The sequence below is a fragment of the Vespula pensylvanica genome, chromosome 13, assembly GCF_014466175.1.
Source record: "Vespula pensylvanica isolate Volc-1 chromosome 13, ASM1446617v1, whole genome shotgun sequence".
NCBI classification, from domain to species: Eukaryota; Metazoa; Arthropoda; class Insecta; order Hymenoptera; family Vespidae; genus Vespula; species Vespula pensylvanica.
Window position 1 is genome coordinate 4,114,149 of NC_057697.1, and position 23,139 is coordinate 4,137,287.

General features: G+C 28.9%; 1 protein-coding gene across 2 annotated transcripts in view; it reads left to right on the plus strand.

Moving 5' to 3' along the window:
* The window catches only part of LOC122633907 (beta-1-syntrophin), a 543,550-nt gene extending 520,411 nt beyond the window's left edge, over positions 1-23,139 (plus strand). For both annotated transcript variants that reach the window (XM_043822372.1, XM_043822373.1), the window contains exons 6-8: positions 15,610-15,827; positions 21,572-21,789; positions 22,570-23,139. In XM_043822372.1, coding sequence (XP_043678307.1) covers positions 15,610-15,827; positions 21,572-21,789; positions 22,570-22,662 — 529 coding nt within the window. In that variant the 3' untranslated portion in view covers positions 22,663-23,139. The remainder of the gene's footprint in view (positions 1-15,609; positions 15,828-21,571; positions 21,790-22,569) is intronic.

The window sequence follows — 23,139 nt, forward strand, 5'->3', positions numbered from 1 at the left end:
GAGAGAGAGAGAGAGAGAGAGAGAGAGAGAGAGAGAGAGATAGCTTATTGTTCATTCGTAGTATCGTTAATTATCATGTATTAATTATCACCAATCTGTCATTGTTGTCATCATCTATTATATAACTGGACTAATAAATAAAGCCTTGTTAAATTAATATTCGTAAATTCATCCTATCGAGGAAGCTTAAAATTTATGCTACATTTCCTAATTGATTTTCATTAATGATTTACGTACATCATTTCGATCATTACGCGTAAAATCATCGAGATTATTTCTAATGTCGGTATATATTCTTTTCGTTTCCTTTTCCATTTTTTTTAGTCGATCACGCACATCGATAAAAATTATTTCAGACGTACGCGTTCTTTCCTATTATTAAAAAAAAAAGAAAAAAAAAACAAATCAACAATTAATACACTCTCTACATTTTTTTTTTTTTTTTTTATAAATTTATAATCATCGCTAAATTATATATACATATTTGACAAATATGTATTTTGTATCTACAGAATTGTAAACGCATATATACTTGTATACGCATGTATCTGTAGCTATTATCAAATTTTATTCTTTATATGTGATATAGAGAAGAGAAAATAATTGAAGTTCTTACGAAAAAAAAATTGAGAATTATTTCGAAACGTTTTATTAGGATTTCCTTCTGACGATTTCCTTTTCTTTTTTCATTTTCTTTTCTTCCCTTTCTTTTTTGCCCCGCTCGTTTCGTTTTGTAACGTATATTTTTTTGTATTATCAGCGTCGAACGTTCACGGGGCCATCAATTTGGATTAACGCGCCGCTCAGTGCGAGCTTTCAAACCACTGTCGCCATTTGCTCGATTGTTATAGATTTACAAACGTGGCCGTTCTCGGTGCTAAGCGATAAATCCACAACGACACGCGATAAAAACGAATGCGAAGAAAAGAGATGGAAGTGGGGTTGAAGGATCATACGAGAAGTTGTGTATGTGTGTGTGTGTGAGAGAGAGAGAGAGAGAGAGAGAGAGAAAGAGAAAGAGAAAAGTTAAGTATATAACTCATGTAGTTTTATCGTGAAATAAATTGTTTATTTCACCTACGAATAAATAACTCAATATGAAAAGAATCGACCACAAAATGATAAACAAACAAACAAACAAAGAGATCGTTATTATTATAACATTATATTCGATTGTTATCAAAATTTATAATATAATATATGGAATATTTTAATAATGGACAATGTTTTCATAGATAATTAAAAAAAGAAAATAATTATATAGAGATTGTTATGATAATGAAATAATTGTTAGAAAATTGACGAATGGAATCAGCGATATTCTAATAATTCATTATTTTCGTAAATAATAATAATAATAATAATAATAAAATGACAAAAAATTTATTGTAATAATATAGTTTTATTGTAATAATTGTGTTAGTGAATTAAAAAATAAAAATATATATATTCAACATTTATCGTAGTTTGAAAACAAAATTTTTGAATGAAATATTTGCGAAAGACTGTTTCTTCTCTAATTCTCTCAGAAATTTGAAGCCTATTAGAAGTATTCACACGTAAAGTATGGTTTTTAAGATTTTTGGGTATAACGAAGTTAATTGACAAAAAGATCATCGTATAACGAAAGCATACTTTCTTTTCTTTTTCTTTTTTTTTTGTATATATCAAGCAGGAGGCTAATTGCCAGTTAGATGATTCAATTAGACTACCCAGTCACTCTCTGAAAATCAATTACCTTAGAAAGTTTTCCTTGGCAGCTCGTCCGCAGACAACGATTAACATAATATCTTACGGTAAACGATAGTTTCACGTGAATAATTTTCAGATCATTTTGGCTCTTTAGAAAGTGATTCGCACTTTCTCTAATTAGGATACTCAACGATCTCGAAAAATATAACAAGATTTAGATCGATATTTTTTATTCTCTGTGATTAAGAGGTTTCTTTCAAATAATCTTTTTTTCTTTCCCCCCCTTTTTTTTATGTAATATCTATGGAGTCATATCGAATTTCTTGCGATGATTTACAATCATTGACGATCAACTGACGAATTAATTATTTAATATTGAATAACAATAAAAAGAAAAATATAAGTAATAATAATAATAATGATGATGATGATGATGATGATGATGATAATGATAATGATGATGATGATGATAATAATAATAATATATTATTATTAATAATCATAATAATAACAAGAATAATATATTTAATTAATATTTCGATTAATTATTTAATCTTGAAAACAATTACTATCGTATTATAGTAAATAATAATTGATATAATAGTACAATATAATATAATAGTGTAATATCATATAATAGATATTAATTTTATATTTATTCTCGTATGATATAGAATATATTAATATTCTCTATATAAAAATTGAATAATAAGTGAATTAGGAAATTCGATACTAATTTGTTAACAATTTAATGATGATTATATTAATCATTATTTTACGTACTTGCGTACTTACATATATATGTACGTACATAGATACATCAAGAAACATTTCTCAAAAACAAATGTTATTTTTATTAATTTCAATTTTTTCCTCTATATAGCAATTTAATAATAATTAAATTATACGATTCAATAACAATTTAAAATATAATTTATAATTTCATAATTTATAACTTTGAATATAATTTTCACATTAAATAACAATTTTGAGATGCAAAATTATATTGAGAAATATAATTCTTTTATTAATCTCATTTTTGTTCTTATACAATACGTAAAAAACAATATATAAATAAATAAATATATATAACGTATATTATATAAGAAATAAAGAAATTCATTATTATTATTATATCATTCTCATTGACAATAATAAAAATTTTTCTTCTGAATAGAAAAACAAGAAACATGCAAGATTATTCTTAGGAAGGATAATTATTACATATAACATTATTACATATAACAAAAAAAGTTTACATCATCTAGAAATGTATTTTTCTTTTTCAATTCTTTTTTTAATCTCAGAAAAGAAAAGCATCGAGTTGTCGAATAAAACAAGATGACGAAGGGGGAGGGAAAAGGGAATAAAAAATGGAAGCAAAGGGTTCTCGTCTCATATGAGAGTTTTCTCTCTCTCTCTCTCTCTCTCTCTTTGTTGAAGAAGAAGAAGAAGAAGAAGAAGAAGAAGAAGAAGAAGAAGAAGAAGAAGAAAAAGAAGAATATTTTACCATCGTCGACAATATATTTTTTTTTATTTTCTTTTTTTGTTTTCTTTTTTTATTCGTCTTAGAGGAAACTCAAAGATCGTGTAAGAAAAGGTGGCTCGAGGAAAAGAGGGAAGAAATATTTTTCAACGGCAGTCATAATTTATCGAATCTTCGCTGGCACGGAAAATCCAATGAGGGTGGAAAAAAGAGAAAAGGAATGAACGAACGGACGAACGAACCAACGAACGAACGAACGAACGAACGAACGAACGAACGAACGAACGAACGAATGAACGAACGAGTTCGAATTCAACGTGAAACGTACGAACGAACGAACGAACGATTGCGACTCGTTCGCAAAATTTGTCCACTTGGAAGTTATATCGATTGACTGGCCATTTTTCGACCACCTCGAACGTGAAATTTGGAGATTAATGCGGCTGAAAGAGTATCACTTTCTGTCCATTTAAAATTAGATAACAACAAATAAATGAGATTTACTTTGCGTTGTATCTCTTTTTCACTTTCTTCGTTTATTTATTTATTTATCTTTTTTTTCTTTTTTTTTTTTTTTTTTATAAATATTACCGTACATTTATTTTCTCTCTTTTAATCCATTCTATCTCATTATAATTTTATAAATACTGTTTTGTTATAATATAATTAAAAGTTTGATGAACATATCGAAGTACATGAAAGTTTTAATATAATAAAATTAACAATTATAATAATCAAAAATTGTATTACATTAATTATGATAATGGTATATAATGGATTAAAACAAAATATACATATAGGATGAGTTAAAAGTTTCTAAATAATTTGGAATAAATAATTTTGAAAATCGTTTATTCTTCTTCGAGTCTTTTTAACTAGTCTTTTTAACTTAATTTTTCCTTTTTTTTTTAGATTGTACAATTATAAGTCTAGAGAACTTTTAACAATTTTAAAAAGAGAAATCTTGGTCTGAAAAACCTCAACAAAGTATAATTGGTTTTGAAAATTATTTAAAAGCTTTTGTTCCATCCTATATATAATATAAACTTATATACATGATAAATATAAAAATAATATAATTATATATTGTCATGTATATAAAGTATATAATGTTTCTAATGACAAATGAAATATATGGAGTGGTTAAATTAAAAAGAAAAAAGTCGGACAAAAGCAAAATCCATTTGTAAGATTTAGAAAAAAGAAGTTTTTAATAAAATTTTCACTGTGCAGCGTTTTAATCCAACACGATTGATTAATTTTATTTCAGATTTTATTCGAGTCCGTTCTAGTGATTTTAACTCGTTATACAAGTTTTTTTCTTTTTCTTCTTTCGGAGATACCTACACACACACACACACACATATATATATACATACTCTTTTTTTCTTTTTTTTTTCTTTGCGAGATAGAGTTTAAACACTCGCGAAGCTTTCGTACTAATCCTTGGAATAATCGATAATCGTTATCGTTACAATATTAACCTCCACTTTTTACACACGCACACACATACTCCCACACAGACACATACATGATTGAAACTCTCGGATTATAGATAAAAAAAATGTCCAAACGAGTTTGTATGCGAACGATGCTATCGATTTTTATTTCTTTCGTTGTGTTTCCTTTCCTTTGTTCCTTTTATTTTATTTTATTTTATTTCTTCTTCTTTTTTTATTTTTTTATTTTTTTTGAGGTGAGGGAGGAAGGTATCGTAGTACTCTTTTGCGAGAAGAAAAAAGAAGGATAAAGAAAGGTATCAAAAGGAAGACGAACGATCGTAGGAAATAACGTTAGAGCTTCTAGGATCTTTCTCCGTCTCTCTTTCTCTTCTTATTTTTCTCTCTTCTTTTATTTTATTATTACTTCTACCATCCTATTTCTTTCGCTCTTCTAGTTGTTTAATTCCTTTTTTTCATTTTTCTTTTTTTTTTTTATCTTGTGTAAGATTTTGTGGCGGCAATGGGAGAAGTACAAGGGAGAAAAAGTGTACTGAAGTTGCTTTGTTATCAAAAGAGAGAGAGAGAGAGAGAGAGAGAGAGAGAGAGAGAGAATGAAAGAGGGTGGATTATTTCGTTTGCCCATCTTTAATATCAAAGGATTCGAATTAGAAATTGATGTTGAGTTATTAAATTACCAGTGAATCATGTATCCTTTTTTTTTTTAATTATTATTATCAGACGTTTCTATTTTTATTTTTATATTTATCTTTTACTTTTATTTCTGTTCTATTTTTCTATTTCTCATTATTATCATATCATCATTTTTATATCATTAACTTCATTTTCATTTCTCTGTTCATTTTTATACGTATTATTATAATTTTTATACCATCTCGTGCGTATCGTGTTCACTTTTCTTTTCCTTTTTCTTCACCTTCCACGTTTTCTTTCTTTACATTTAAATTTATTAAATATATTATTAATAAAGTTTATATCATCATTTTGATCTCTTTCTGCTTTTTTATTTTGTCTCATTATTTATTTATCGTTTCTATTGTAAGTATCGTTGATTTATTTATTTTCACACGTTTTTTAAGAGTATCTATCTATTATTTTATTTATTTATTTCTTTTTTCTTTTTATTCTAATTCTTTTCCTAGTAATTAGAAATGATAAAAGAAATTTTCTAAAATTTAGAAATATAATTTCAACGAGGATTCCAACATGAGAAAATAAAAAAGAGGTGATAGAAACGATGTGAAAGAATGAAGTTTCGATAATCGAACTATAAAACCGAACCAATTAAAGTTCTCATAGGTATCTGGTATTAATTATTATCGAAGGTTGTCGTGGACAGTTTCCTATTCGTACGTGCTTTAGAGATGAGATTTTCCTGACGAGTTTTCGGATTTTCTCAGTTCTCCTCTCAGCTTTATCTTCTATCACGATATTTACTCGCTTACGCGTTCGCTACACGGAATATAACACGCGAGTGGTAATACCATGCTCGAATCTCCAATTTCAACCTCGGAGATCTCTAAGAAATTTTTTCCATGCAGTTTCGAAATAGTACAAGGTGAAAATAATATGGCTGTACGTATTTATCGACTTTTAACTATATTTCTTTCAGCTGGAACAAATTTTTAGTTAGATAATTATAATCAGATATTTCTTTATTTATCTGTTTTCTTTTCTTCTTATATTATTATCTTACAACGTAATTATTTATTTGTTTATTCATTTATTATTCGAACAACTTTCGGATTATTAAGTTTATTTGTTTATTCATTTTTCTTGAAAAAGCAGAAATTAAAGGAACAGTAGTAAATTATAATTTAAAATATCTCGTTTTTATAATGTTTAATCAAAAAAAAGAAAAAAAGAAAAAAAATTCGCATATATGATAAAAACAAAAATATTGTTAACGTTAAAATATTTTAGAGAGTTAAAAGAATGAATAAAGAAAATTACTGTTCAGTCAGGTAGAAATTTTTAGATTAATTAATTCTAAAATATTAAATATACAATATGTTATTATTATATTTCGTACATGAAATGTACTAATGTATACTATATTACATATTTTCTTTTCTTCGGTTTTTTTTTTTTTTTTCTCATCGTAATTATCTAAATATAAAAATGATAAATAATGAAATGACACCGAACGGGTTAAATGATTAATCATTCGTTAAGAATTATCGTTAAAAATTTCTCCATGCTTGGATGAATCACGTACGATATGCCAACGGAAAGTAACAAATTTCAAATCAACCTTGTAAACGAGGTCTCAAGTAGTCACGAGAGTTGATTGATCGCGGTTTTACCGGGCTTAAGTCTATTTTAATTTTAAATTTTAAGAAAGATCTACGAAACGTGACGTAATTTATCTTCTCTCCCTATCCTCTATAATGAACACCCTTTATATTTTTTTCTAGCTACAATAAAATGCCGATTAAACAAAAAAAAAAAAAAGAAGAAGAAAAAACGAAAAAAAAACAAAATATAAACTTATCTATTTAAAAAAAAAACAAAGATTAATATTTCTATATTACATACACACGCATATAATAAATATATTCGTTAAAATCTAAACAAAATCGAAAAATGTGTTTAATTATTACATTAATATGTCATTAATGATAATTGATTTTTACGATTTTACAATTTCTTTTTATTTATAATACACACATATACACACAATAATATATCTATTATATAAATTAATAATATCCCTATCTGAGAGAAAATAAGAGAAATTTATGCGAACTTGTCTAAAAAATCAAAATTATTTTAAATTTATCAAAACACTTTTCAACATTAACGATGCACAAACCCTTATTTAATCGGTCTTAACATAATTAATATTTCAACTAAATAATTTCAACTTACAATGTAACGATTGAAAAAATCAAAATAAAAATTAAAGTAAATTCGATTTCCAGTTCCTTCCTTCGAATCTCATGAAATTGAAAAAAAATATATATATAATACATATATATATATATATATATATATATATATATATATATAAAAGAGTAATATCAAATATAAGTAATAGAATGAAAATCATGAAGAAAGGTGGAAAAAGGGGGAGGAGGAGAAGAAGAAGGAGAAGGAGCTTAAAAAAGTGTATCAAAAGTGAAGTAGATGATATTTCCGGTCGAAGGGGTCCGTAAAGGGCCCTATATACCCTTTCTACGAAAAACTACGAAAAAGCTTGAGTTTCGTAAAAGTTTGACTAGGAGACAAACCGGAAGTGATACGGCCATCTCTAGTGAAACGTTTCCTTCCTTCCTTCCTTCCTTCCTTCCTTCCTTCCTTCTTCGGCCTCAGAGAAAAGAGAAGATACTCTGAAGAAAAAGTTTCTCTCGTACACAAGCAACCTTGGTACCATACCATACCATAACCCCCCTTAAACTCTCTCGACCACTCCTCACCCCCTCTTCTCACTCTCCCTCTCTCTTCTTCTACCACTACCAAACCGCCAAAGCCACCTGAAGTCTCGGCTTATGCTTACGGAGGAGCATCCATTCTCGTTTAACGTCTTTATTTACCGACCGGAATTCTTCTTCTTCTTCTTCTTCTTCTTCTTCTTATTCCTTCCTCTTCCTCTTTTTTTTTTGTTTTTTTTCTCCTTTTTTTGTTTTTATTACCTCTCTTGCTTCCTTTCCTTTCCTTTTCTTTATTTTCTTTCGTACTCGAAGTCGTCGTCCATTCGATAGCACGACGCTTCGTATCGACACTTGGTGAAAAATTAGCGAACGAAAAGGGATAAGATTCTACGAGCGGATTTTATACGCTCTTTGGGGAATAAAGAAATCAATATGGCGGATACACGTAATGTATATTTATATTCGATCTTTTTTGATCGATCTTTTTTTCTTCTTTCTTTTTTTTTTTTTTTTTGTTGCATTTCTTTTTACTTGAAATGTAATCGAAGGAAGTGTTGAATGGAAAATGTTGGGGGATATTTCTAATGGTGGTTTATTTTTTGTTAAATTAGAAAAAATTTTTTATATGTAAAAATAATCTTTTACACACACACACACACACACACACGCGCGTATGTTTGTATGTATATACGTATTTATAAATAAATGTCTTAGAATTTCAATTGATTTATAAAAAAATGTTTTATTTAATGAAATTTTTGAAATAGGAAGACTTGCACTGGTACCAGAGTAATTTATTTTATAATTAAAGAAAATCGAAATATTGGACATTGTGAAGATAATTATAGTGATAAGACAGTGACATTGATTTAGAATATCGTAAATATTTCGTTTCTTCTATTTTTGTTTTTTTTTTTTTGTAGTTCTTTATTTTTTAACATTGTTTTTAATACTTGTTCTTATGTTCGGTAATAAAAGAAATAAAGATCGTGATATAATTTTTTCTATTTTTTGATTTGTGAAAAAAGTAGTATTGTAATATTTCTGAGGAGTTGCGCTCTTATCTGTTAGAAATTAATTTATAATACTACAATAATAAAAAAATCTTAATCGTAATTTATAGTATTCTTTATATCACAAAATGGTATTTTTCTAATAACTATTGTTTGACTATACGATTGTGATTATAATTAATTAATATTGGAAATTATTTATCGAACAAAAATTATTATTACTATTACTTTTCGAATCACTTTTATTTCCTCATTATTATTTTAATCACAATTATCCAATGTTTTTTTTTGTACTGTTTTTATTTTTTTTTTTGTAATAATGCTTAACTTTACTCATTGAACGCAATTTTGTTCTTGTCCTTTTTGGCATGATCATTATTATTATTACTAATTATTCTCTAATTATAATTTTAATATTACAATTATTTCTAATATTATAATCCTTTTTGTTTTTTTTTTTTTTTTTAAGTACATATCTATCAAATTGACAAATTGTCTTAATTGGAATCTAACATACACATAATTAGTTCATTCTTTCTATCTCTATGACAGTACTTGTTTAAATTGAAAAATAAGAGACTCTTTTAATTAACTCATATTATATATTCTCTCTATATAACATTTTATAATAGGACATTAACAAAGATGCATTTCTCCTTATATTTCTCTTTCTTTCTCTCTTAATACTCATTCAAAACAAAAATCTTTCTATATATAATATATACCTGTTATATATAATATTATATATACATAATCCACATGTCTAATCTACATTCATCAATAATTTACATTTATATACAATATTTATATACAATATTTATATACAATAAATATCAACCTACAAATTTATTTCAAAAAGAAGCACCGTATTAGCAAATCGTTGCTGAAAATATGAGAGATATTTACAACCCCAGTGAAACTTACCGAAAGAGATTCCCACTTTTCACGCACTTTTACCTCTCTCTCTCTCTCTCTCTCTCTCTCTATCTACCTCTCTTTCTTTTTATCCCTTTTCTCAGTTCTCTGCAAACCCATATCCTTCCCTCCCCTATTTTACCCTACCCTATCCCCGATTCGAAAAAGTTCGAAACGGAAGAACGCTTTGTACGAATGCTCGCAACTCTCGTGGCAAGAATCGCAAAAAGGGAGACAGAGAGTAATAAAAAAAGATAGAAGAGGAGGAGGAGGAGGTGGAGGTGGAGGTGGAGGTAGATGGTAGTTGTTGGATAGTAGGTGGTAGGAGTAAGCGGTAGAGGTGTAGAGGTCGTAGGGTAGTGGATAGGAAGTGAAGGGTAGGAAGGTGGAAGGTGGGTGGTGGGGGATGAGTTGAAGGGGTGAAAGAGAACGAATAACGGCTTTATTGGTTAGGATCCAGAGGGAGCTAGCTCGAAACCCGATCGTACCCGGAGGAGCTCGTACGTCAGCTACGTGACGTAAAACTCGCGCGGATATTCATACGCGAAAAATGGCTGGGGGTTGCTTCGATGCTCTCTGTCGTTGGTTTCGGGGCTGGTCCGAAGGGTGAGTTGTGTTATGGAGAACTACAGGGGCACGGTGAACAAGAGATGGGGGAGTTTTGTAGGGTTTTGTAGATGCCAGATCGAAGCCCAATGCGATCGTTAGAACGAATAGAACTCGACGACTATCCCCTGTATTTTTCCTCCCCTTCCTCCCCCTCTCTATAACCTACCACTAATCTCGTTCAAGATTTTGTTCATTTCATCCTTGCAAATTGCAAATGTTGTAAATATCTTCTTCTTTCCTTCCCGTTTCTCGATCATCTACTTATCCTTACTCTTTTACCCCGTCTGTCCCCTCCCATCTTCTTTTTTCTACCCTATCTTTTTTTTTAATTTTTTGTTCTTGATTTTTTTTTACCTCTCTCTCTCTCTCTCTCTCTCTCTCTCTCTCTCTCTCTCTCTCTCTTTCTCTGCGTACGTGTTCTTTTTATTTTTCCTTTTTTTTCTCTTTTTTCCGCTTTTTTTTTCTTTTGTTTTCTTTCGATTTCTTTTTTTTTTTTTTCGTTGGCCCCTTTCCCTTGTCACGACTCACCGAAATCCCTATAAATCCGTGTCTCCTCCGACCGACGCGACGCTGCTGCTCTCGCTCGGCATTTCGGGAAAGTTGGGACTGAGAGGTCTTTTTCTCTTTTTTTTTTTCCCTTTTCAACTTTTTTCTTCCTTTTTTTTCTTTTTTTTTTTTATTTTCTTTCGTTTTTTTCCCCTTCGTTTTTCCTCCAATCTCTTTCGTTCCTTTTTATCTTTACTACTTTTTTTCTTGTCTGCCTGCGTGCGTGCGCGCGCGCGTGTATGTATGTTTCTGTGTCTGTGTTCGTCTCTCTTTCTCTTTCTCCGGTGTTCTTTTTCTTTTTCGATAGTATCGCGCACCTTTCCGTCGACTATCGATTATCGTGTAGAAAGAGGAAAAGAGAGAGAGAGAGAGAAAGAGAGAGAAGAAAAATTTTCTTCCCAGGTAAAAATTTGTTTCCTATGATAGAGTTCATATTCATTTCGTTGTTCGAAGAATATTCCGTTGAAGAACTTACAAATTTGGCAATAATGAGAATATAAAAATTATTAATATACAAAATGCAAGATATCTTCATAATTTCTTGCGTATTGAACATTTTCTTTTTTTTTTTTTATATCAAAACTAGGTTTATATCGGCAAAAAATGTATTAATTCATAGTGAATTATTAATTATGATGCGTCTAAAAATCAAACATGGCGTCTAATTGAGATCCTGAGAATGGACGACTTTTTTCGAACATGCGTAATAAGTATTTACGTTGTCTCTTACACATTGCAATAACAAAAGTTAATTAATTTATACGACTTTCTATTACTCGAAAATACAATAACTTGATAAATATAAATCATTGAACTGAATATTTAATTAGTCCAATCATTTTATTAAAAGAAAAAAAAAAAAATGAAACGAAATAAAAATAACTATTCAATTGATCGTCTTCTCTGTATCTACATGTCTATATTTAATATATATATATATATATATATATATATATATATATTTCAATACATTTTCATATATTTATTTTTATATATTCGTCATCTCTGACAGTATAAAAATTTGTAATAAACGATTCAAACTTTCGCACGGATTATTCGATTGAAGCACATAGTATCGTTTTTAACATCGACCGATCAACGTATCGACATCAGTTTAATATTTCGAAAAATTTTCAAATCCAGTTCCGATTCCTTCTCTCTCCCTCGAACATTTATATACTATAATCGTTTCGTTATAACAGGATGGTCAAAATTGTCCGATCGCGGAAATGCTTGATTAAAATCTCGAGAGCGAAGCTATCGTTTCGGATTTTAGGCATTTAAGCGTCACAGGAAATATCACGTGTCGGTCGGTTTTATCGAACGACGAAGCTGCGATGTATCCGTATAATGTAGCTATCAATCACGTTGATCGAATATCGCACTTTAATTCAACTCATGCTCGCACATCAGTCCGATCCCTTCCTCCTACTCAACCCCCACCATCAACCCCACCTTCACCCCAATCTCATTCCCCCTCTCCGCCAATTTCTCCTTTGCTGCATTACACAGAAGACGTTACCGAATCCTCCTCAATCTACTCTTTGGCTTGAAACGAGTGATGAAAAAGAGGGATGGCGTCTGGAATGGTGATAGTGGTGGGGAGGGTAGTGAAGGTGGTGGAAAGAGGCTCGTCGAAGAACATTCTCCGACAGGGTTGCTTAAATGTTACCGAATTCTAGAATGTCGAGGCATGGAAACGTCGGAAGCATTTCCTCGAATGTTTCGAACAGCACGGTTGTGGCATTTTGATACTTACACATATGTATATATGAATGTATGTATGTATGTACTTTCTCATATACTTTGGATCTCTCTCTCTCTCTCTCTCTCTCTCTCTCTCTCTCTCTCTCTCTCTCTCTCTCTAGGAGTCCTTTTAATCGATTTTAAGATGAAACTTTGACTTTGATGTAGATTTTACTACTTAATATGATTTCTACTAAATTACTTATTAATTTGTTAGTATAATCACATATTAATACTACCTTCCCTTCCAAATGCATTGAATGGAAATGACGAGTATGAATTCTCTGTACACACAAAATCGACTTTGACCTGTTAACTGATTAAATATTTATACTGTTTAATCAGCATATTTCTCCTTTTTTTAAAAATATAAGTTTCTATCGAGTCATACAAATGAATTATCTACTTAATGTCAATTATTAAAAGATGTTACGGTTTATTAGCAATAATATTCGGTAGATAGGTTCTTGTACTTACATTTTACGATTTTTTATAACGATTTAAAATAAATCGTAAAGTAAAAGGTTAATATATTTTTTACGAGAACTCGGTCCTTCCTTTTTTATTATTTAATAATAGACATATATATATATATATTTATTTATATTTATAATTTATGAATCGTTTTTATTTTAAATAATACGAAATATCTCGTTTTATCGTTATTAATTATTCCGATAATGATGAATATCGCGTGAGACAATATAAACAATAAAATATTAAATACAATATAACAAAAATCGATAGGTCATGTAGGTCATGGTACAAGTCAAATAAATTCGAAATAAATATATTTCGAATAATATAAGTCTTACTTTATACGTTCCTACGATTGGGGGGAAAAAAAAGAAAAAGAAAAAAAAGGAAGACAGGAGGAGGAGGAGGAAGAAGGAAATATATAGAGAAATCTTCTCTTGCCAATCGAGAATCCATCCTGGACGTAATAAAATCTCAAGGATTTTACGATCGAAGAACAGAAGGAACGATTTAGCAGCGTTGAACTAGAATCGGAAAAAGAATCGTCAGCGTAAATCGTGAGAAAGATTCAACGTTCGGGAAGGTGCCACGTTCGAAGGAAAGAGGGAAAATAGAAGGGGGGAAGGTTGGTGAGAAGTCGAACGGGGTGAGGGGTTGAGGGTGGTTGAGTTTGTAGGGCGATAAACGGTGGCAACGTTTTTGAAAGTTTTCAATGTCCGTCGCGTCGACGTATCTACGTACATTTTATATATACATATATATTTGTTTGTGTGTATGTTTGTATACACATATATATATGTGTATGTATGTATGTATGTATTCGTCGTGGCCCAATGTCTCCGTGGAATCTTCAATCTTCGTTTCCATTCACTTCTGACGGCCTCCAGGGGACAACTTTCGCGTTCTTTTTCGCTTGTCTGCTTAAAGAACGACTCACTCGAGGAGGCTGCTCTAACTTGAAATATTTACTCGCGGCTGGTTCCTTCAAGCACATTCGATATCATCCTCGTAATTCATGCTTCTCTATGTTGTGGTTCTATTCCTCCTCGTCCTCGTCCTCGTCATAGTCGTCGTCGTCGTCGTCCATGTTGTCGGTCGTCTTTCACGGGAGAAAAAAGAATCCAAATTTTTTATCGACTTGTCCTACGCATTTGTAATAGTTGCGAACGTTTCTCTTCTTCTTCATATTTTTTTAGTTTCTCTTGATCTTTTCTCTTTTTTTTTTTTTTCTTTTTTTTTTTACTGGTAATCTGCGCTTACTTGAACGCGAAATAATGTAATGCTGATAAGTGAAATGATGATAAAAAAGAAAAAAAAAACAAATAAGTGAGTAAATAAACATTATTTATCAATAATTTGACGATCTAACGACGAAATAATGTTTTTGTCGAATTCCTGTCGCTTATTGTTTCTATAAAAACACTTTAAATTCAATCTTTTGCAAATCAAAGTTCACTCTCGTTTGTAAAGCGAGTTTTTTTTTTTTTTTTTAGAAAAATTGTTCTTTCTTAAGCTTTGATAATGTAATGAAAAATGTAAGTGTAAATTTGTTGTTATGCAATTAGACATTTTGTAATACAAATATTTAATACATTAATATATTTATTTAATAGTGAAATTAAGAACACATCATAATCCGTAATTCTATAGATACATAATTGTACAAAAACAAAATTCATTAAAAAATTTTTAACAACCTATGATGAATGATTTTTTATCTCAAAAATTTAACTTTTTTGAGATCGTATAGAATGTTATAACGAATCAAAAACAAATTCAATCATTTTTCAAACGTCGTTGCATTTTTAGTTTAGATTTAATTACAATTGCATATTTAATTATAAATTCATTGAAAACTACAAAAGTAAATATTATCTAAAGTATATGATAAATTGATTTCCTTTTTTCAAATAATTAAATTTTAACGCGATATTATATTTCTCTCGATATATATACATATATATATATATATATATACACATATATATATACACATACATATTATATGTATGTATGTATATATATCAAGGGATAAATGTATTTGATAAGGCGAACGTGCGTGCGTATCTATATGTATATATATACATACACACACACATATATATTTTTTAAAACAATATTAAAATATATATATAAAGAGATAAATAATTAAATATATATATATATTTTTTTGGATAATTTTTAGAGTTAATTAAAGAATTTAGGTTCATATAATTTTGAAATAATGTACGTTAGACAGGTTCGTCTAAAGAAGCTCGTTTAACTTTTGATTACCGTACATAATTTGACAGATTGGTTTCATCACCGACAAGACAAAATGAGGCAGCGGCGAGTAGTAGCGGTGGATTGACACAGCACGGTGCCACGTTCGCGGTTCGCGTTGGTACGATCGACGGCGTCGTAACGCATCATCTGCGAGCTGAAACACGAAGGGATCTGGCAGCTTGGGCAAGGGCGATCGTTCAGGGATGTCATGCCGCAGCCGCATCGTTGCGTGAATATACCGTTCGTAAGTAACACTTACTCAATTACGTTATCTGAAATTTTTATAATTTATCTTCATGTCAATACAATAATTAAATAGGATTTTATTTTGATTAATGTTATTACGTATTTTCGAAAATTTATAACAATATAAAATAATCATATCCATATAAATATTCTTTTCTTTTCGTTATTATTAAATATCTGATATAGTTATATGCATATGTTTGTATCGGGTATTCGAGCTAATGCATTACGAATGTTTATCTCGCAACATACGATGTTTTCGAGAGAAATTATTCATACAAGAATTACACAAGAGTTATTTCAAGGAGAGAAATATTTTTATGGCGTTTTTGCCATAAACATTGCGTTTTTTATTTGATTTAAAGATTTCGAGGTCAAATCTCTCTTTCTTTTTTGTTTTCTTTTCAAACATTCTTTATCAAGTATATAATATATTTTTATCATACAATATGTATTGTATGTAAAAGAAAGAAAGAAAAACAAATAAATTTCTACGAAGAAAAGTATCAAAGATAAAAAATGTTTCTTTTGATTTAATAAATTTAATTTTGCGAAATATATGCGTACTATATTCTGTATCGTAGGAAACACGAAGTGTTTAATTAACGTGTTTATTATACCTACCGCTACTCATGCGAATGTGTATACAAGTTTAGTGTGAACGTAAATATTAGAACTCGTAAATAAACCAAAGCTAAGAAATTTTCGATCGATTGACGTTACTATAAACTAAAGCTCGAAAATTAAACGTCTAAATTGAAGTAGGATAAAAAACGATATTGTATCACTCAGTATCAAATTCTATTTATTAATAAATAATTAATTAAAGTACTTAATTAATTAATTAATTAATGAGTAAATTAAAATTATTTATAGCGATATAAATGTTTTATTAATAATACAAATATCGCATTACTTAATAAAAATAAATGAATATCATAATATTTTCACTTCTATATGGAATAGCTCAAATAATTCTCTTTGCAAATTTCAATTTCAGAGATAAAAATATCTAACATTTTATTTCGAACGTCCCGATATTGTATTTACTTGGATCAAATGATTGTCGACTTTAATGAACTTAATACATCAATTTATGTAGTACTTGAACATTTCGCGAGCGTTTCGAAATCTTAATCGGATATGAAGGATTAATGCATTATTATCTCGTGCATGTACCTGCACGAAATACAAGATTCCGTGGGAACAATTAACGCATCGCACAAAATGGTCGATCGTTGCACTTAATCGAATTTGCCTCGTTGAACGAGATGAACAATAAAACAGAGAGAAATGAAAGCGTTCGTTCTATCGTTACGATTAAATAAGTTTTATCGAACGATAATGAAATTTTTCATAGATAGCGCACATACGTAAATTTGTCTCTATAAATAATTCTTATAAATTACGATATGTATTATTCGTGAACGGTCTACATAAATACATACATATTTATCTATTCGAAATAAAACTTATCTATACGTAAGTATATATATCGTTTTCATTTTCATTAGATATGATTACATATAATTTAATAATTATATATATATATATATATCATAATTTAATATATATTATTTTAATTACATTACATTTTATGTATATGTATCACTCAAATTTTCAAAATTAATTTAAAAAAAGATATATACATATATAATTTACATAAATTATATGTATATAATATTATATATACATATTATATACATATAATTATAATATGTATCTATTATTGAGTATAGAATATATATATATATATACATATATATTATATTATATATAATTTATTATATATCTATTATAGTCTAAAGAAGAGAAAGAGAGAATCAAGCAATAATTTTTAATTAGAATCATGACTCATTGCATATATAATACAGAAATAGATGGTAGTAAATTTTGTAAACATTGAAAAGGTTTAAATTAAGAAAAAAAATGTTTAATATATACATAAACAAGATTTATAAATAATTTATATAACTTATAATCAATTGAAATTAATATTTATTTCACAAAACATTCTAAGAATTAAAAATACTTTTCCTTTTTATTTTTGTTCGTTCGTACGTTTCTGTCTTTTCTTTTTTCTCTTTTTTTTTTTTCGTGTAATAATAATATCAACTTCTCCAACTTTTCAATCATTATTACAGTTTATTCACAGATTGTATATGCATGCGCAAACAAAAATTCGTTCGAAATAAATACGATATGACGTGCTCATTTTCACATATCTTTTGCAAACATACGAGTATATTCTTTCCGGTCGAACTCTTAATTATCAAACATTCGATCGATGCTTCGTTTATTTTTTTTTTCTTCTTTTCTTTATTTTTAGGAGCGAGAGTTGAGGGACAGAAAAGCGTATAAAAGCGTATAAAAAAAAAAAAAAAAAAAGAAAGAAAGAAGAAGAGAGTAAGTTAATACCTCTCTTTCTCTAAGGATACACAATTCAATGACAAAAAGAAACGAACGAATGATAAAACTATGCAAATGTAGTCGGATATCCGTAGTACGATAGATCGAAACAAATAAATCGAAGTAGAGACTCGGAAACCTGTAAATAAATCCAATAAAAAAGAGTAGAAAGGGGTGAAACAAAACGAGAGAAAGAGTTAAAAGAAAAAAGAATGAAAGAAAGAAAGAAAGAAAGAAAAAATGAATAGAAAGGACGAAACGATGAAGTCAATCCATTCTTTCTCTTTCTCATTTTGTTTCTCTCTCTCTCTCTTTTTTTTTTATTTATTCCTTTTTTTTTTTATTTATTTATTTATTTATTTATTCGTCGCGCTTATCACGCTCTCTGTCCTCTTTGGGAAAGAATCGTTCTTTAGGAGATGTCCTCGACGATTCGAAGCCGTTCGCTTCGATGAATTTTAATTTCTTTTCGTTCGACGATGAACGGCAATAATAAATCGAGATGGATGCCCGTTTCGCAGGAGCCTTTTTGTTCGCCACTCGTCGAATCCATCGATCATAAACTCTACTCCCGTGAGAGTAAAAAGAGAAAGAAAAAAATAAAGGGAAAGGGGATTGGGGGTCGAGGGATTGAGGGATGTTGTGAAGAGAAGTAGAAGAAGAAGAGAGAGAGAGAGAGAGAGAGAGAGAAAGAGGGAAAGAGGACGATAAAGAGTCGTAAAATCGTTGAGGTTGTGTACGTACATGCATGTTATTGCAGGGAAAACTTTTCCATGGATTTTCCACTCCACCATCGATTCCATTGTACATATTATATTTTAGAACGAACGGACAAACGAAAAAGAAAAGAAATGTGTAATACGGTACTTGTTGTGGTTATTAGCTAAACAGTGGGGGTAGTGATTAATTAGAGTATTTTTATATTTTCAATGGGCAACGATTTCGATACTAATTATGATAAGGTTAATGGTTTATGTATATGGTGATTGAGTGAACTAACAATTTTGAATAACATCTTATTTTGAATAAACAACGACTTTGATATTAATTATGGATTGTGTTAATGTTAACAGTCTGTATAACGATCGAGTACACTAATTTTTATTTTAGATAGACGTGTTCCGCAACTAAAAATAATTCAAATATAATTAGAAATATTAGAAATTGGAATGGAAGTAAGTAAAAAAAAAAAGGAATTAATTTTTATAAATAAATGAATGAAACATATTAGAAAATTTATCAATTATGGTAGTTTTGATAGTCTATATAGCGATTGGATTGTATTCATTTTTATTTTAAATAATCGATCGATTGTGGTAGACTTAATGGTTTATATAGTGATTGAATATATTCATTTTTATTTTAAATAGACAGGAATTTCGATATTAATTATAATAGTGCTAGTATGTCTATATAGTTATTGAGTTATATTCATTTTTAATTTGAATTTTAATAATTGATTTAATTAATTTTAATTTTTTATTTTTTATTTTAAATGAAGATACATGGATATCAATTATAATAATACTAATAGTCTATATAGCGATTAGCTTATTAATTTTTAGTTTAAATAAACATTTTATATATTTTATTTTATTTTATTTTAAATACATTTCATTCAGTTACTTATTATGATACTACTAATCTATTTAGAATTATTTAACTGTTCAGTCGTAAGAATCATAAATATGGCAGACTTTAAATCTTTTCTCGAATAATTACTGCATTAATAGTTTTCAAAAATACTAAAAATGTTAGATTAAATTAAAACTGAAAAGTTAATTTTGTTAATTTTATATATAATTACGATGGATTAAATACAAAAAAATGGTAAAACCAGAATTAAAAATGGATTTAAAAAGTGATATTTAAAAAATGGCGAATTTCTGATTATTTCTTTAATAATTATTACAATAATAATTATTAAAAAAACAAAAGAAACAAATTAAAAACTGGTTTCGTTCTTTGCATATTTTTATTATTCCGAAATTAAGAAAAATATAACAGATATAGAAATAAATTTTCAGATCAATAATGGATTGAAAGGATGTTAATATACAAACTATATTTTCTAAGATAGATACATATATTCAAACTATTATGTTCAACGTCCTGAAATTGAGTTTGCCTGAAACTGAGATTTCCCTGAAACTGAGATTTCCTCTTTTCAAATTGCTAACAAACATAGACATATATATATATATATATATATATATATATATATGTTTATACGAATAACATGAATACCCATTCCAGCTATATAGTCTCTTAATCCCTTGAGTGAAAATGACAAGTCTTGTTCGCATGATATAATCGTCAGAATAAGAGCATGGTGCTTTAAATATAAACTTACTTTTATTTTCTTTTTTTTTTCCATAAGACCTTTCTTTTTTTTTCTTTTCGTTTACTACATAACGTATTCATTATGATTTACGTTTTCATTAATATTCATTTTATTTTATCGTTTGTTTTTGTACGTTTAATTTATTTATTTTCTTCCTTTTAGATTTACAACATATGATCACATTAATTTACGATTAAATATGTTCCTTAATTAGTTTATTTTATTAGAAATTTGTTCAACGGAAATAGAGATAATGAAGAAAAATAATAAGAAATATATTTGGAATTAAAATGGATATAATTAATAAACGAATATTTACAAATTAATTAACACAGTTCGTTAAAAACGCGATTGTAAATTTTAACGCAACTAAAGATAATCAAAATATAATTAGAAATATCAGCAATTGGAACGGAAATAAGTAAAAAAAAAAAAAACGAATTAATTTTCATAAATAAATGAATACAACGCATTAGAAAACAGTTTGTAAATCCTAACGAAATATAAATAATCGATATATAATATACAATTAAAAGAATCTGATGCTCGAATAAAAACAATCACAATATCAATTTCTCTAAATAGATGAATACACTGCGTATCTTTCAAAAATATAACTTCTAAAATTCTAACGATAAAAAAAGAAAAAAGAACGAAGAAGAAACGAAAACAAAAATATATCAAGGACAAAGATGAAAATAATTAAAAATGAATTTCTCGTCGATAAACGTTACACCAACGAATTATATGATACAAGTAATTAATAGGACGAATCTACGAACGATTTTTATTCTTTTTTTTCTTTTTCTCATTTTTCTCAATTTTTTTAACAATTTCAACGATTTGTTCCGAAGTGATCGAAAAATATTGGGAATCCTTTAAATCACGCAAACCTGCTCGAACCTGGATGAATTCCGTTTTTTTTTCTCTTCTCCCCCCCCTCCCATGTCTCTCTCTCATCTTTTTCCTCTTTTCTTTTTGTTTTGCAGGATGCACGTGGCAGGGTAAAGCCTGCCAGTTGGTCGTCAATCACGAAGAGGGATTCTCGCTGTACGCTACAGGGACAAGGGGCGTCGTTGGAAATGGCGTTAGTCCTGGATCACCACCGACTCCCCTTTGGAAGAGATCCTTCGACAAACTGAAAATGTCTGCCGACGATGGCGCACGTTTACTCTGGCTCGATTTTGGCGGCGAGGATGGAGAATTTGTGAGTATTTTTTTCTAATCAATCAAAATTTCTAACCACTAAAAAACTTGTCGCGGCCCTTACCCCCCCCCCCTTGTCGTTCTACCCTTTGTTTAATATTTTCAATTGTTTTTTTATTAAAACTTTTTCTTTTTCTTTTTCTTTTTCTTAGTTTCTATTAAAAAAGTTATAATTGACGCGAAACAAGTAAAATTTTCGAAGTTATTTTATTAATTAAACGAAAATATCATGGATTTTATTCGAATTAGATGCGCAGTCGTTTCTCGACGTCGCTGATTTCTTTTCTTTTGTTTTCTTTTTTCTTCTTTTTTACGCAACGTTAAAAATTCAACGATTCAATTCTTCATTCTTATTCGATATTATAAGAAATGATTAAAAAAAGAAAGAGAATTGGACTTTAAGAAAGATTGACTTTAACGAAAGCTTTCAAAAAGGAAAAAAGAAATTTTGAACCGTAATAAAATGTTGTTACAGTAACGTTTTTGAAAAATTCTATTATACATTTCAATCTTACGATTTCGTTATTCAATTATAGAAAAAAGAGAAAAGAATATTGATTGCGTATGTAGTAATATTACGTATGTATGTAAAGAAAACATTATATTCTCTTACACTAAATAACTATGTTATAATAAACGATGGAACATCATTTTACGAAAAGAAGAGGAAAGAAAAAAAAAAGAATACGGAATAAAGAACAAATGAGAAAAAGGGAGAGAGAGAGAGAGAGAGAGAGAGAGAGAGAGAAAAGAAAATTAACAAAAATCTTCATTTTCACAGGAATTGGATTTAGAAAGTTGTCCGAAACCGATTGTCTTCGTTCTTCACAATTTTCTATCGGCGAAGATCCACCGAATGGGCCTGAGCGCATAGGGGTACGAGGGGGCCCCGGCTGAGGCCCCCGACCTGCCGCCGCACACCACCAGATCCGTTACTAGTGTATTTCTTCATTGAACGATCAAAATATACGAAAGACAGACAGAGAGAGAGAGAGAGAGAGAGAGAGAGAGAGAGAGAGAGAGAGAGAGAGAGAGAGAGAACGAAGTTACGAAAGAAATTCAAAGAAACCAAAAAATAAAAAAAAAGAACTAATTTCAACCGTCAAAATTTGAGATACTTTGCAAAGTATATGAGAATATTTATTAATTAATATTTACAAATTAAAAAAGAAACAATATTTATAAATTGAAGATGAACAAAAGAAAAGAAAAATTCTTTCGCTTCGTTCTGTCCTCGATACAATACGAGAGAGCGAGGAAGATAATCGATTAGAAATCATCCACGCGATCGTAAAAACGAAGGATGAAAATATAACGATGAAGATCATATCGATGAGAAAAATAACAAAGA